This window comes from Gracilinanus agilis, chromosome 6, assembly GCF_016433145.1.
Source record: "Gracilinanus agilis isolate LMUSP501 chromosome 6, AgileGrace, whole genome shotgun sequence".
Classification (NCBI taxonomy): domain Eukaryota; kingdom Metazoa; phylum Chordata; class Mammalia; order Didelphimorphia; family Didelphidae; genus Gracilinanus; species Gracilinanus agilis.
Window position 1 is genome coordinate 115669529 of NC_058135.1, and position 12710 is coordinate 115682238.

The window sequence follows — 12710 nt, forward strand, 5'->3', positions numbered from 1 at the left end:
AGTCTTTTCAGTTATATGAGATGAGGTCCAGTTTAAGGATTTCTTATGACTACAAACAGTTAAGCCCCGTTTCTGAAGATCAAACCTTGCTGTGTTGTGGTCATAAAAAAGACAGACCCATTAAAAGCAGTACAAAAGAGGATAATCATCATATCTGCATCTACCAAACTTGTATTTACCAAGAATCAGTTGTATTCAATCACACTCAGGCAAACTTCTCAGATTCAGCTTGTCTGGGCCATTCTCTTTGTAACTGCTTCAGATACCATTTTTCGATAGCCCTAATGAACATTTTCCCCTCAGCACCCCATAGGAATCACGCACATCCACCAATACTGGGCAAATCCACCTGACCTTGATAGGCTCTCCATGTGGAGACATCACTTCATCTGACAGCTCCATCATCTTCAAGGCCATAAGGGCAATTTGAACAGCGTGTGTCTCACTTTCTTTGTGTAAGCCTCCAGCTACACAGTATGCATCTCCGATAGTCTCCACCTAAGGGTACAGATAAGGTTCTCAGAATAAATGCAGGTTAAGGCAAATGGAACAGAAGATAATATGCATTCATAGTGAAACAGGAGGAAAACAAGGGTCTAAATCCCATGTTGATTCAAATCATATGAAATAACTCTTGAAAATGCTGCTACGGGGTCATACACATAGGAACTTGCATTGTGGGATTTTTTGCTTTGGAAGCGACCATGGAGATATGTAATCTGAGTTCATCGTTTTCTGTTGCAGAAAATGTACCACAAAGAATTCTCCAATAACGTGACTTGACACAAGTCAGAGAGCTAATATGTGGCAGCAGAGGAATCACAAGTCAACAAAAGTCAAAATAATCCTCTTAGGACAGAAATGCAGACCAGTAGAAGGGAAGCTTTTTATTATTATTAATCATTATTATTAGAGCAATGCTATTTTGATAAAAGAGGAGCAACAGAGAATAAAATGGATTTGAGAAATCTGGACTCTCCTCTAAGTCTTACTACTGACTATGCACAGTATGACCAAAGGCAATACTTAATCCTTTTGTGATTCATTTTTCCTCCTATAAAATGAATTTTGGGAAAATGAATGAAGCAATCAACCTATTTTCAAGTGTTCCACACATTAACATAATGTGAATCCAATATGTGGCTGTGAGTAGGTGCAGAAGCAGATGTGTGGACAAGATACACATCTGTATTCCTATCTCCTTGAAAATGAATTCCATAAGAATAGAGATACTATCTTTTCTTAACTTGGTATCTCCTTCAGAACTCAGGACAGTATTCTGCACACAATCTTATAAGGCAGATGGAAGATGAGGAACCAGCAACAATTTCTGAGAAGGAATCAGTCACAGAAGTAGGAGTAGAAGTGGTCTCTAGATGCAAAGGGAAGATAAAGAAGGAAGAAAAATGGTGGAGTCAATGGTCTCCAAGGCTACTGGGAGGCCAAGAAAGATTAGGATAGCAAAAAGAACATTGGCAATAAGGCAGTTCATGACAGAAGGAGAGCTGTTTGAAGAGTAAGCTGAGGAAAAGAAATGTGTAAACTCTGAAACTGTTTACTGATTGACTGACTGTAATGTCAACATCTGAAAAACACCATTGATAGTTTAACAATGGGTTGCATACTTTTGATTTTACAGGAATGGGAATTCTTTCAATTTATAGAAAATAATACCTGGCATGTGATGTTACAGAGCATCTAAGGGGTACTGAGACAAAGTAAGGACTTACCCAGGGTGATACAGACACTTGGGGTTGGAGCTCAGGTTCAGTTTTTCTGATTACAAGACTAATAGACATCCATGAATGAATTCCAAAGTGTTTCAGCAATTCAAATGTATGAACTGTACATTGGAATACAGGATTATATGATCTCAAATGTAGACCTGGAAGGGATCTTAGAGTCTATTTATTCCAACCTCCTTTTATTTTGCAAAAGAAGAAAATGAGTCCCAGGGAATTGAAGTGACTTGCCAAGGTCATGCTGTTAGTTTTAGGGGCAGAATCTGAACCAAAGTTATAGATTCCAGATTTAGTGCCTTTTCCAGAATGCCATTTTATATTTAAAGATCAAGCAAAATGTTAGGATACTAGGTTTTTTCCTTTTTTTTTTTTGCTTAAGCCTATTACCTGTGCTTTGTTTTCTTTTATGTCCTCTTTAGGACTAAAATATGAACTGGCACTGAAAATTAATGACAGCAGTCTTTAGATATTTGTCTTCATTAAAAAGATTCATGGCATTATAGATTTATAGGGCTAGAAGGGATTTGAGAGGCCATTAAATCCAACCTCTTCACTTCACAGATGAAGAAACTGAGGCCCAAAGAAGGTATTAGTCTTGTTCAGGATCATATAGTGATAGTGTCTAAAGTAGGATTTAAGTCCATGTCTTCCTGACTCCAGGACTAGCATTCTATCTACTGCACCTGCTGCCTCTATTTCATGATCCAAAAGAATAACTTAAATTATTTCACTCTATATATTTCTTTTAGACCATATAGAAATCTGAGGCTACTTCATCTTCAAATTCCCAACTCTATCCTACCCCAACTGCCCTTCTCCACTTAGACTGCCATGTCTTTATTTACATTCTGGTACAGATGTATGGCAGTCCTCTAAGCAGAACAATGACCTTTTTCTCCAATTTCTTTTCTTTTTAGGAGGCAGTACTATTTCTGGTACAGTGAACACTCATGCTGATCACTTGGGGGTGCCTGCCTCCAGTTTGCTCAATTCACAGCTCCCTAGGTGATCATGATTAAGACAAATGAAATCTAATTCAGGCCTAGAGCAAAATCTTTTTTTTTCTTTTTTTAGGAATTTCTATATCCCAAAGAACCATCTGCTGTCCACTCTACATTCCTACCTTGTAGACATCCAGTTCTCCACACTGGTAATCAAAGCGAGTGTAAAGTTCATTAAGCATTGTGATGACCTGCATTGGTGAACACTGGGAACAGATGGCTGTGAATCCAACAATGTCAGAGAAAAGCATGGTGACATGGTTGAATTTCTTGGCTTGTACAACTTGTCCTTGCCACAGCTGCTGAGCAACCTCGCCTGGAAATATGGAACACAAGAGATCAACTGTCTTTTTCTTCTCCTCCTCCAAGGCTTGGTGTGCCTGTTCCAGGGTAGCTTTGAGCTTCCCTAACCTCTTCTTCAGTCCATCTTGAGCTCGAGCTTGTTCTCCTATCAGGACCACATCCCTCAGGGCATTATGGATTGGGATATCTGAGAGATAGAGTCCACGCCCTGTAAAATCCTCTAACCGATCCACACACGGTGACCCCAAGAACAAGATGGCACTAGATTCAATGATGTAGATCATTTGACCTTTGAGATCCATGACCTGTGAAGCAAAGGAAAAAGTCCTGTCAGCTTTCATTTTTTCCCCCTTTTTCATAAAAAAAGAGTTCCTTCGGTTTCATCACGAGCATGACTAGCACCATGCTTCTTTACAAACACACATACTACCACCATTTCTTTCCCTTAGATTTTCCCTTAAAATAAATAAGCAAGTTCAACAAAAATAATACATAAAATTAATATGGATGCAACACTCTGCCCTCCCCTCTACCATATGCCCACCAAAATATCATTTCTTTGCTAAAACGATCATAGATCTAAAGAAGAGATCTCAAAGACCATTAAGTCTAACCCAACCCATTTTTTACATATGGAGAGACCAAGGCCAAGGGAAATGAAATTATTTGCCTGCAGTAGCAACTAGGCTTCATTATTTGTTGTCTACAACCCAAACTGACCATTATAATTAGATGTGATAATCTAGATAGAGGATGTGATAATCCCTTTGTCCTTTCATTGGATTTCTTTTATTTTTTATATGTGAAAATGAACAACAGTAAACTTAGTTTTATTGTTAGACCCTTGTGGGCTCTGAAATAGATGACGCTATCTGAAGAGAAAATAAGAATGATGCCCAGAACATAGCTCTAGAATCTCACAGGATTCACCATTGAAGTTGGGGGATTCCAATAAATTCTCATTGAGGGACCCTTCCCTAAGCATCAGGATTATGATTTCTTAGCATGTGCTCATATTTTGTTGCTACTTGGTATAATACTGCATTATACTGAATTATAATCATCTTCTATCTTTCATACTTTTTAGGATCTATGATTTTTATGAATGTGGATTCTACTCCCACCCCCTGCAGATGATTACTTCTTCAACTTATTACTCGGCAAGCAATATTTTGATTATTTTTTAAAACTGGATCTGTGGTTTATAATAATAGTAGTTAATATTTTTTATATCACCTACTATATTACAGGTACTGTCCTAAGCACAATGCAATTATTTCTCATTTGATTCTTACAACAACCCGAAGCAGATGCTATCATTTTTTCCATTTTACAGATGAGAAAACTGAGACAAACAGAGGGTGACTCATCCCAGGTCAAATATTTAAGTCAGAGGTTATATTTGAACTCAGGTCTTCTTGACTCCAGGCCCTAAGTTCCAGCCATCCATCTTCATGATTTCATTTGGATGGTCTTCAAACTTCTGTGATCACACCAGAAAGGAAAAAAAATAGTTTCATAGACTGTATTCTGGGTTGGAGACTGATAGAGGGAGGGATTCTCCAATGAGATTTCCACTTATGGTTGCTGGTATTCATGCCCAAGTAGTACAATGTCTTGGGCTCCCAAAGAGTTGGACCCAACTGAAACAACCAGACAAAAGTATAGCACCTCGCCTAGAAGGAGGAAAGTTGAGAGCTTATACACTGGGTGATGGGGAGAGAGATGAAGGAGAAAGAGGAACTGTAATGGGAGAAGAATAGGTGTGTTGGAAGAAAACTCCATGATTGGTTATCTGGGGAACCCATCTTTGCACCTTTTGATTGGTTAATAACCACACACAACTAAGAATCAATTCTGTGTTATCCCCAGGAGTCCATCCCTGATCTTGGAGACCACTGTTATTTAAGAAATGCTCAGCAATTAAACCTTCCTTTACCAATCATGATCAGCGATTGTTCAGGAGCTTCTAATCTTTGAATTTACCTGAGACACAGAGAGGTTAAGTGATCTGTACAGGATCACACAGACTATGTGAGAGGCAATACTTTATTTAGCATGAGTTCTTCTGATCCTGTGGAAAACTCTAGAAAAAATTTTTTTTTTCTCTAGGGCGGTCTAGACAATAGTAAACTAACACTACAACTAGAAATACCTAGATTCAAGTGCGTATCACCTTGAACAGATATTGAATATCTCAATGCCTTGTGTAACATTGTAAGACTAGAAGTTACAGTGATGAGTTCTGACCTGAATGGTTAGAAAGTATCCCCTAAACTAGTGACAATCCAGTTCCCACACTGATAAAAAGAAATTTGGTATGGTGCCCTAAAATTTCAGCTTCCTTCCTTCCTTCCTTCCTTCCTTCCTTCCTTCCTTCCTTCCTTCCTTTCTCTGCTCTCTCTCCTCATCCAGGGACCAGTTTCCATTGATTTCTGTTTAAATAAATGAAAATGCCTATAAGTGATATTTTTTCCAGTTGTTTGTCTCTCTCTCTCTCTCTCTTTTTTTAATTTTTAAACCCTTAACTTCTGTGTATTGACTTATAGGTGGAAGAGTGGTAAGGGTAGGCAATGGGGGTCAAGTGACTTGCCCAGGGTCACACAGCTGGGAAGTGTCTGAGGCCGGATTTGAACCTAGGACCTCCTGTTTCTAGGCCTGGCTCTCAATCCACTGAGCTACCCAGCTGCCCCTTGTTTGTCTCTCTTGAATGAAATAAGAGTCGCTCTTTAACAAACTGACTCTAGAATCGGCTTCTGCAAGCAGCAAAATAAAATCTTTTCTTCTCCAGTAACTAGCTGATGCTCCTGGCTCTTCCTGGTGTTTAATCTATTCTGAATCTGTCTCAAAAAACTGAAAGGAATGGAGGCAGAACAAAGAATCTTTTCGCTGTTATCATGACCATGGTGACATGCTTGCTTAATTGTAGACTTTAGAAGCTCTTTACAAATGTAAAAGTTAATTTTTAAATTTTATCCTTGCCTACACTAAAAAAATTCATTTTTTGTCAGCTTGATTCAGTTTTTGTCAGGCTTCATCTTAAAAGTCTTTGGGGGGTCTTTGTTAGGGGTAAGATAGCAAAGGACACATATATCCTAATGGAAAACAGGAACATATTCCCCTGAGAACACAAAGAGTGCCTTGAATTCAAGATAGGAGGAGAAGGAGGGATATGTTAAGAGAAGCAAAGCTAAGTTTAAATTGCCCAATGATCCCCATTCAACTTAGTTTCATTCAAGTTGACAAATACCTGTTGAGGTTCCTGTAGGAACAGGTATTCATCCCTATTACTTGGGCTCTTAATATCCTAATAAGCCTCAATAGATTCAGGGCTATATGTCACTTTATAGAGGCTATATGAACTCAACATATGTCATCCTTTCCAATGGAAAGGAGTTATACCAATGTCTTCCGGGCTAATACCAAAGAGCCGATATGAGAGGAAATGTTCCGTCTGCTTTTCATCCTTTAGTAAGTACCGTACAACTGTCTAACCTCAGGATTCTAAACCCTTTTCAACTGTCAGAAACTCTGCAGTAAGGCTTTGCTGGGCTAATATGCACCCTTTTGCACTACACTCTTTTCAAATCAGGTCTATGCTGCAGGCTGTCATTGGGCCAAAATGCTGCAAGTGAATGAAACTTTGAATCAAAAATCCAAATCTGAACTGAATTTGTAAAGAATGTTGAGAAGACCAAAGCTGGTCAATGATTAGCATCCTGCTGTGCGGAGAGAGTCCCAGCACAGATCCATGGGAAGAATTCAGTCATGGCTTATCTTTTTTGCCTGCTTTTCTTGAGTAATAATCAGAGAACACATGGCTATGAAAACTAGGACTGGTTATTTCCATTACATTGCCATATAAACCTCTTGATTTTTCTGTAGTCCAAGGGAATAAGGGTTGTGTCTTATTGACAAATCAATCTCAAAACAAATTTGGCTTGGTGAAATCACAATAGCTGTCTTGAAGTATTTAATGGGCTGCTACTTGGAAGTGGTATTAGGCTTGTTCCGTTTGGGAAATTAGGAACAATGAGCATTAACTGCAAAGAGGCAGATTTGGGCTTTAAGTTAAAAAATTCTTAAAGTAGCATAATGGGGCAGCTAGGTGGCACAGGGGAGAGAGCACTAAGGCTTAGAATCAGGAAGACTCATCTGCATGAGTTCAAATCTGATCTCAGACACTTAATAGTTCTATGACCTTGGGCAAGTCACATAACCCTGTTTGTCTCAGTTTCCTCATCTATAAAATGAGCTAGAGGAGGAGGGCAAAGCATGCCAGCATCTTTGCTAAGAAAATCCCAAATGGAGTCATGAAAAATCAGAAATGATTGAAAAAGAAATAAACAATAACAAAGTAGCATAGATTACTTTGGGAAGAAGTAGGTCTCCCTCACTGGAGGTCTTTGAACAGAAGTTAAGTGGGTTCTCCTCAGGTAGGTTGTAGAAAGGATTATTTTTTGCTAAGAGAGAGACTAGAGAGTATCTAAAATCCTTTCCAATTCTGAGATTATGTGATTGTGTTAATAAAAATGTATGTAGGCATTATATTTGAGTGGAAGCTCCTTGAAGGAAGGAACTTTTCTATCTTTTCTAGTGCCTAAAAGGTACAACACATTGTAAATATTTCACAATAAATTATTGAGTCAATCACAAAAATTTGTTAAATGTGTGATATAAGTGCCACAATAAATTTCATTTTATTTTATTTTGAACCTTATCTCCTGCCTTAGAATTTATACTAAGTATGAGTTTCAAGAAGGAAGAGTGGTAAGGGATAGGCAATTGGAGTTAAATTACTTGCCCAGCATCACATAGCTAGGACATGTCTGATTTTAGATTTGAACCCAGGACCTCTCGTTTCCAGGCCTGGATTCCTCTCCACTGAGTCACCTAGTTTCCCTTCTCCCCCAATAAATTTTTGAATGGGCAAACAGCACAAAAGTTTTGGATTAAAATAATTCTGCTATGGATATAAGTCAACAAAAATTCTATTCCTACAGCTGCTCTTCAGGTTCTATTATCTTTCCCTTTTCATTTTGGTCACATTTCCTTTTATTTTTATTTTTTGTTTCTGTTGCTTTTTTTGATAGCGTATATGAAATTTGCTTGGAAATTTAAACAACATTAGTTTTCTAGACTATCTGTCACAGTACTAAGCACATGTAATGTATTTTAAGCTATTTAATAATAAAAAAACACTATTGCAATGTTAATATTCACTGTTTTCAGGATTTTTTCTAAATTTAAGTGAACTCATCTTTAGCATTTGGGAGATGAGTCCATGTCTAACCATCTTTTAAAATGACAGGTTTTTTAATCTGGGGCTCATGACTTTTTTTGTTCCTTTCTAAAATCCTAACCTTCTGTCTCAGTACTAATTCTAAGACAGAAGAGCAGCAAGAGCTTGACAGTTGGGGCTAAGTGACATGCCTAGGGTCACTGGCCTCAGATTTTTTTAAAAATTTAAATGAATTTTTTTAATTTAAAAATTAAATTTAAGATTAAAATAAAATATTTTAAAATTAAATTAAATTTAAATTTAAATTAAGTTTAAAAATTAAAAAAATTAAATTTAAATGAATTTTTAAAATTAGATTACAGTATTTTGATTTAATTGATTTCCTTTGTAATCCTTTGTGTTTTACTTTTTTTTAAACCACTATTCTGAGAAGGGGTCCAGATATCACCCAACAGTCACAGAAGTCCAAGATATAATAAAGGTCAAAATGCCCTGGTTTAGACTTCAAATAAAGTGATTAAATATACTCACCAAATAATCTTTCTTTGGCATTGTATCTCCCTCCAGTAATTTAAACCTCGACCTCTTAAAAACTGTAAGTCTTATAGGATATCCAGATTTTCAGAGAAGTATCACAGTTATGGTCATACCATTAGTGTCACAGGAAGGATTTTCTTGACTTCCATTCTAGTATTCTATCTACTGGAAATCTGAACAATTGCTCTGTTTCAAATAATCAAAGGGAATTGCATGAGCTTGGTTTCTAATGCCATCCTAACACCCATCAACTAAACTGCAGTCAATAGGTATACTTATCATCTTTAGTTAGTGTGGTGTACTAATAATGGGAACTGCAATCCATTCTAAAGTTGGCTTTTCCATTTGCTACCCTTGTTACCTTTTAGGAAAATCACTCTGAGGTTTTGGGCATCAGTTTTGTCATTTAAAAAGTCATTTAGTATTTTTTTTAATGCTGTTATCACAGAGTGCCTCCCATTATTTACAAAAAGGAATGACCAAATACAGGATAACTTCGACTGCAGTTGATCCTTCTTATCATGCTAGCTCCACCTCTACCCTTAAAACACTCCCTTCAGGACACAGAAAATAAATGGGCAGCAATTTATAAGTTAAAAATAAATAATTAAATCATTGATATTTTAAAATGAGGAAACGGACACCCAAAAACTTAATATGAATTTCCAGAGGTCACAAAAATAGAAAATGGAAGCCAAGATTAGAACCGATGACCCCTAATCATAGATATGGTGCCCATTACAGTATATACTGCACTAAGTCCTGGAATCTGTTGGGAGTATTCAGCAGAGAATAGAGAAGCACATCCTAGATAACAAGTGGGTATTATCATCAGATTAGGGGAATAAGCAAGGAGGAAATCAGTAGCAAAGGGACATAGGTACATTTATAAAATACTATTTTTTATAAGAACACATTTTTTTAATGCCAGAGGGTTTCTGGTTTTCATAGCCTACAGCAGTGATTCCCAAAGTGGGCACCACTGCCCCCTGGTGGGTGCTGCAGCAATCCAGGGAGGCGGTGATGGCCACACTTTTTTTTTTTTTTTGTATTACATTCTATTCTGAGTTCAATAAATAGTTTCATAATTTCCAGGGGGCGCTAAGTAATATTTTTTCTGGAAAGGGGGGGGGCGGTAGGCCAAAAAAGTTTGGGAACCACTGGCCTACAGGAATTATCTTTGTGACACATTGCTTGCATTTCAGCGAAGATCCAAAGAATCTGGTGGATATTAACAATATGGAGAGGAGGAGATGAGCTTTTGACTTTCCCTAGGGTGCAAAACTGTCTTGTCCTTGGCTCTGTCCTCATCTCTAAGATGATGGGGATTTGGACTTGTTAGACCCCTTCTAGATCTAGATCTGTGACATACCTAATGTGAGAACAGAGTTGCAGAACTGACCCAAGTGAAACAGGACTAATAGTCTATGGACTAACAGACTAATGGCACTAGATGGCCGTAAGAACCATCAGGGAAATTCAGTCATTTTAATAGCAAGAGGCAGCGAGCAGTAAATCCTTCTCTCTACTAAAAAAGTCTTTTACAAGTTTATTAAGAAGGCGCCCAGCCATGGTTGTGCATGGAACCTTTAGACAGTTTTGTGTGATGAGGCACAGACATCCATTATAAGCTGAATTGCAGGTCTACGCCAGTAAGAATAAGCTTGGTTTTATAAGCGTGCCTTCCCAAGAACGCAGAATCACCAGAAGTTCTCTGTCATCAAGGCATGGATCATCTTTGCTGTTTTTTGCTTTGTGTAATAGCGAAATTTCAAGCCAAATACAGATGCATTGCCTGTCCCTGTAAATGAGGGCAAAGGCTGTCTTTTTTATTTTTTCTTTTCTGGCACCTGACGATACTGTTGAAGAACATGCTAGAGGCAGAATTGACATAATGGATCAAATATGTTAAATATGGAGTCAAGAACCTCTGGGTTCAAATTTCACTACTGATACTTACTAACCATGTAACAATGGGTAAGTCATTTTACTTCCAAGACTCGGTTTCCTTATTGATAAAAATAATTGAGTGGCTTAAATGAGTTAACACAAGAAAAACGCTTTGCAACTTTAAAATCCTACATAACTGTAAATTATTATTACTAAAAGACTATTATACAAATGAATTTAGGATGGGAAAGTCTATTTTATAAAAATAAATTTTCTGTAATCCTAACTCAGATTAACTCATTTTTTTGATAACACATAAATTTGTAAAAGACTGACTTAAATATGCATTTTATCCATAAAATATTTTCCAAAATGAAACTTTAATTAGAATTTTGGACAATTTTAGAGATTAAAATACAATTCTTTTTTTAAAACCCTTACCTTCTGTCTTAGAATCAATACTGGGTATTGGTTCTACGGCAGAAGAGTGGTAAGGGCTAGGCAATGGGGGTCAAGTGACTTGCCCTGAGTTACACAGCTGGGAAGTGTCTGAGGCTAGATTTGAACCCAGGGCCTCCAGTCTCTGGGCCTGGTTCTCAATCCACTGAGCCACCCAGCTGCCCCTAAAAGACAATTCTTAGGAACATTTTTTTGCAGCTACCAGGACACAAAACGATTTGGGTAGAGAGACTTATTTGTTTTGGTCTTTGCATCCCCTGTACCTATACAAGTTCCTGGAAACATGTTGCTGTTGTTGTTTAGTCATTTTTTAGTAGTGTCTAATTCTTTATGACCCCTTTTGGGATTTTCTTGGCAAAGATATTGGAGTGGTTTCCCATTTCTATCTTTAGTTCACTTTACAGATGAGAAAACTGAGGCAAACAGGGTTAAGGGACTTGTCTAGGGTCATCCAAGCCCAGCACTCTCTCCATTGTGCCACCTCTTTGCCTTGCCTGGAATAAATATTAATGAATTGAATCAAATCAAATTATCTTCTCACAAATTTTGCTTAAATGACTGATGGGGTGAGTGTCTTAGATTTCCTTGTTCATATTTTTTTCATATTTTAGATGATCAACCCAGATAATACCATTATGCATACCAGGCTATGCCTCATGTCCCATCCAGCTATCTACCCCAGCCTTGCCATCTATTGATACTATAGTTTGATGCCAATTGTCGATGCATCATTCAGACCACTGGACAGGAAGAGATCATGCCCTGATGGATTTAAATCACTCACATTTAAAACTCCTGCCTTGGGACTGAACTGCCCTCATTATCCTCATTGTTGAGTGAGTGAATGCAAACTCACATCACACACTGATAGAGTATGGAGCCTGGAGTCAGGAATACCTGAGTTCAAATCCAGCCTCAGATAATTAATACTTATGTGATTCTTGTCAAGTCTTGTGACCTCTTTCTGCCTCAGTCTCCTCAATTGTAATAACACCTACTTCAAAATTATGGTGTCAGGCATGTTGTCACATAATAAATGTTCCTTTCCTTCCTTTCCATTATATCTAGATGGCCATGCACCACACTTTACATCCCCTCCAGCCACCCACATAGTCCATCTTCCCTGACATCATATATACACCCTTGCCTATAACCCCTTTATATCCCTTTCTCTGAGCATAGTAATGAAATGAATATTGTCATTACTTTTTGAAAGGACAAGTAAACTGCCCTATGGAACAATCAACTATCCCTGACATTTCTCTGACCTAAATTCCCTTCTTTGGTTACTAGTATATGTTGTTTTACTATATCCAAATGTAAGCTCCTTGAGGACAGACATTATCTTATTTTTATATTTATATCCGCAGCATTTTTCTCAGTGTTTGGCAAAAAGAACATACTGAATGAATGTATCTCCTCCCCTCCTTTCCTCCCTCCTTCCCTTCCTTCCTCCTTTCCTTCCTCCCTCCCTCCTTCCCTTTCTTCTTCCTTTCCTTCCTCCCTCCCTCCCTCCTCTTTCTTTTTCCTTTCCTT

At 37.7% G+C, this 12710-nt stretch overlaps 1 protein-coding gene across 2 annotated transcripts in view; it reads right to left on the bottom strand.

Annotated features, from left to right (window-relative positions):
- GUCY1A1 (guanylate cyclase 1 soluble subunit alpha 1) overlaps window positions 1–12710 on the bottom strand; it is a 48749-nt gene that overhangs the window by 22947 nt on the left and 13092 nt on the right. For both annotated transcript variants that reach the window (XM_044680905.1, XM_044680904.1), the window contains exons 5-6: window positions 2866–3351; window positions 355–498 (exon numbers count right to left, since the gene is read on the bottom strand). In XM_044680905.1, the coding sequence (XP_044536840.1) occupies window positions 355–498; window positions 2866–3351 (630 nt within the window). The remainder of the gene's footprint in view (window positions 1–354; window positions 499–2865; window positions 3352–12710) is intronic.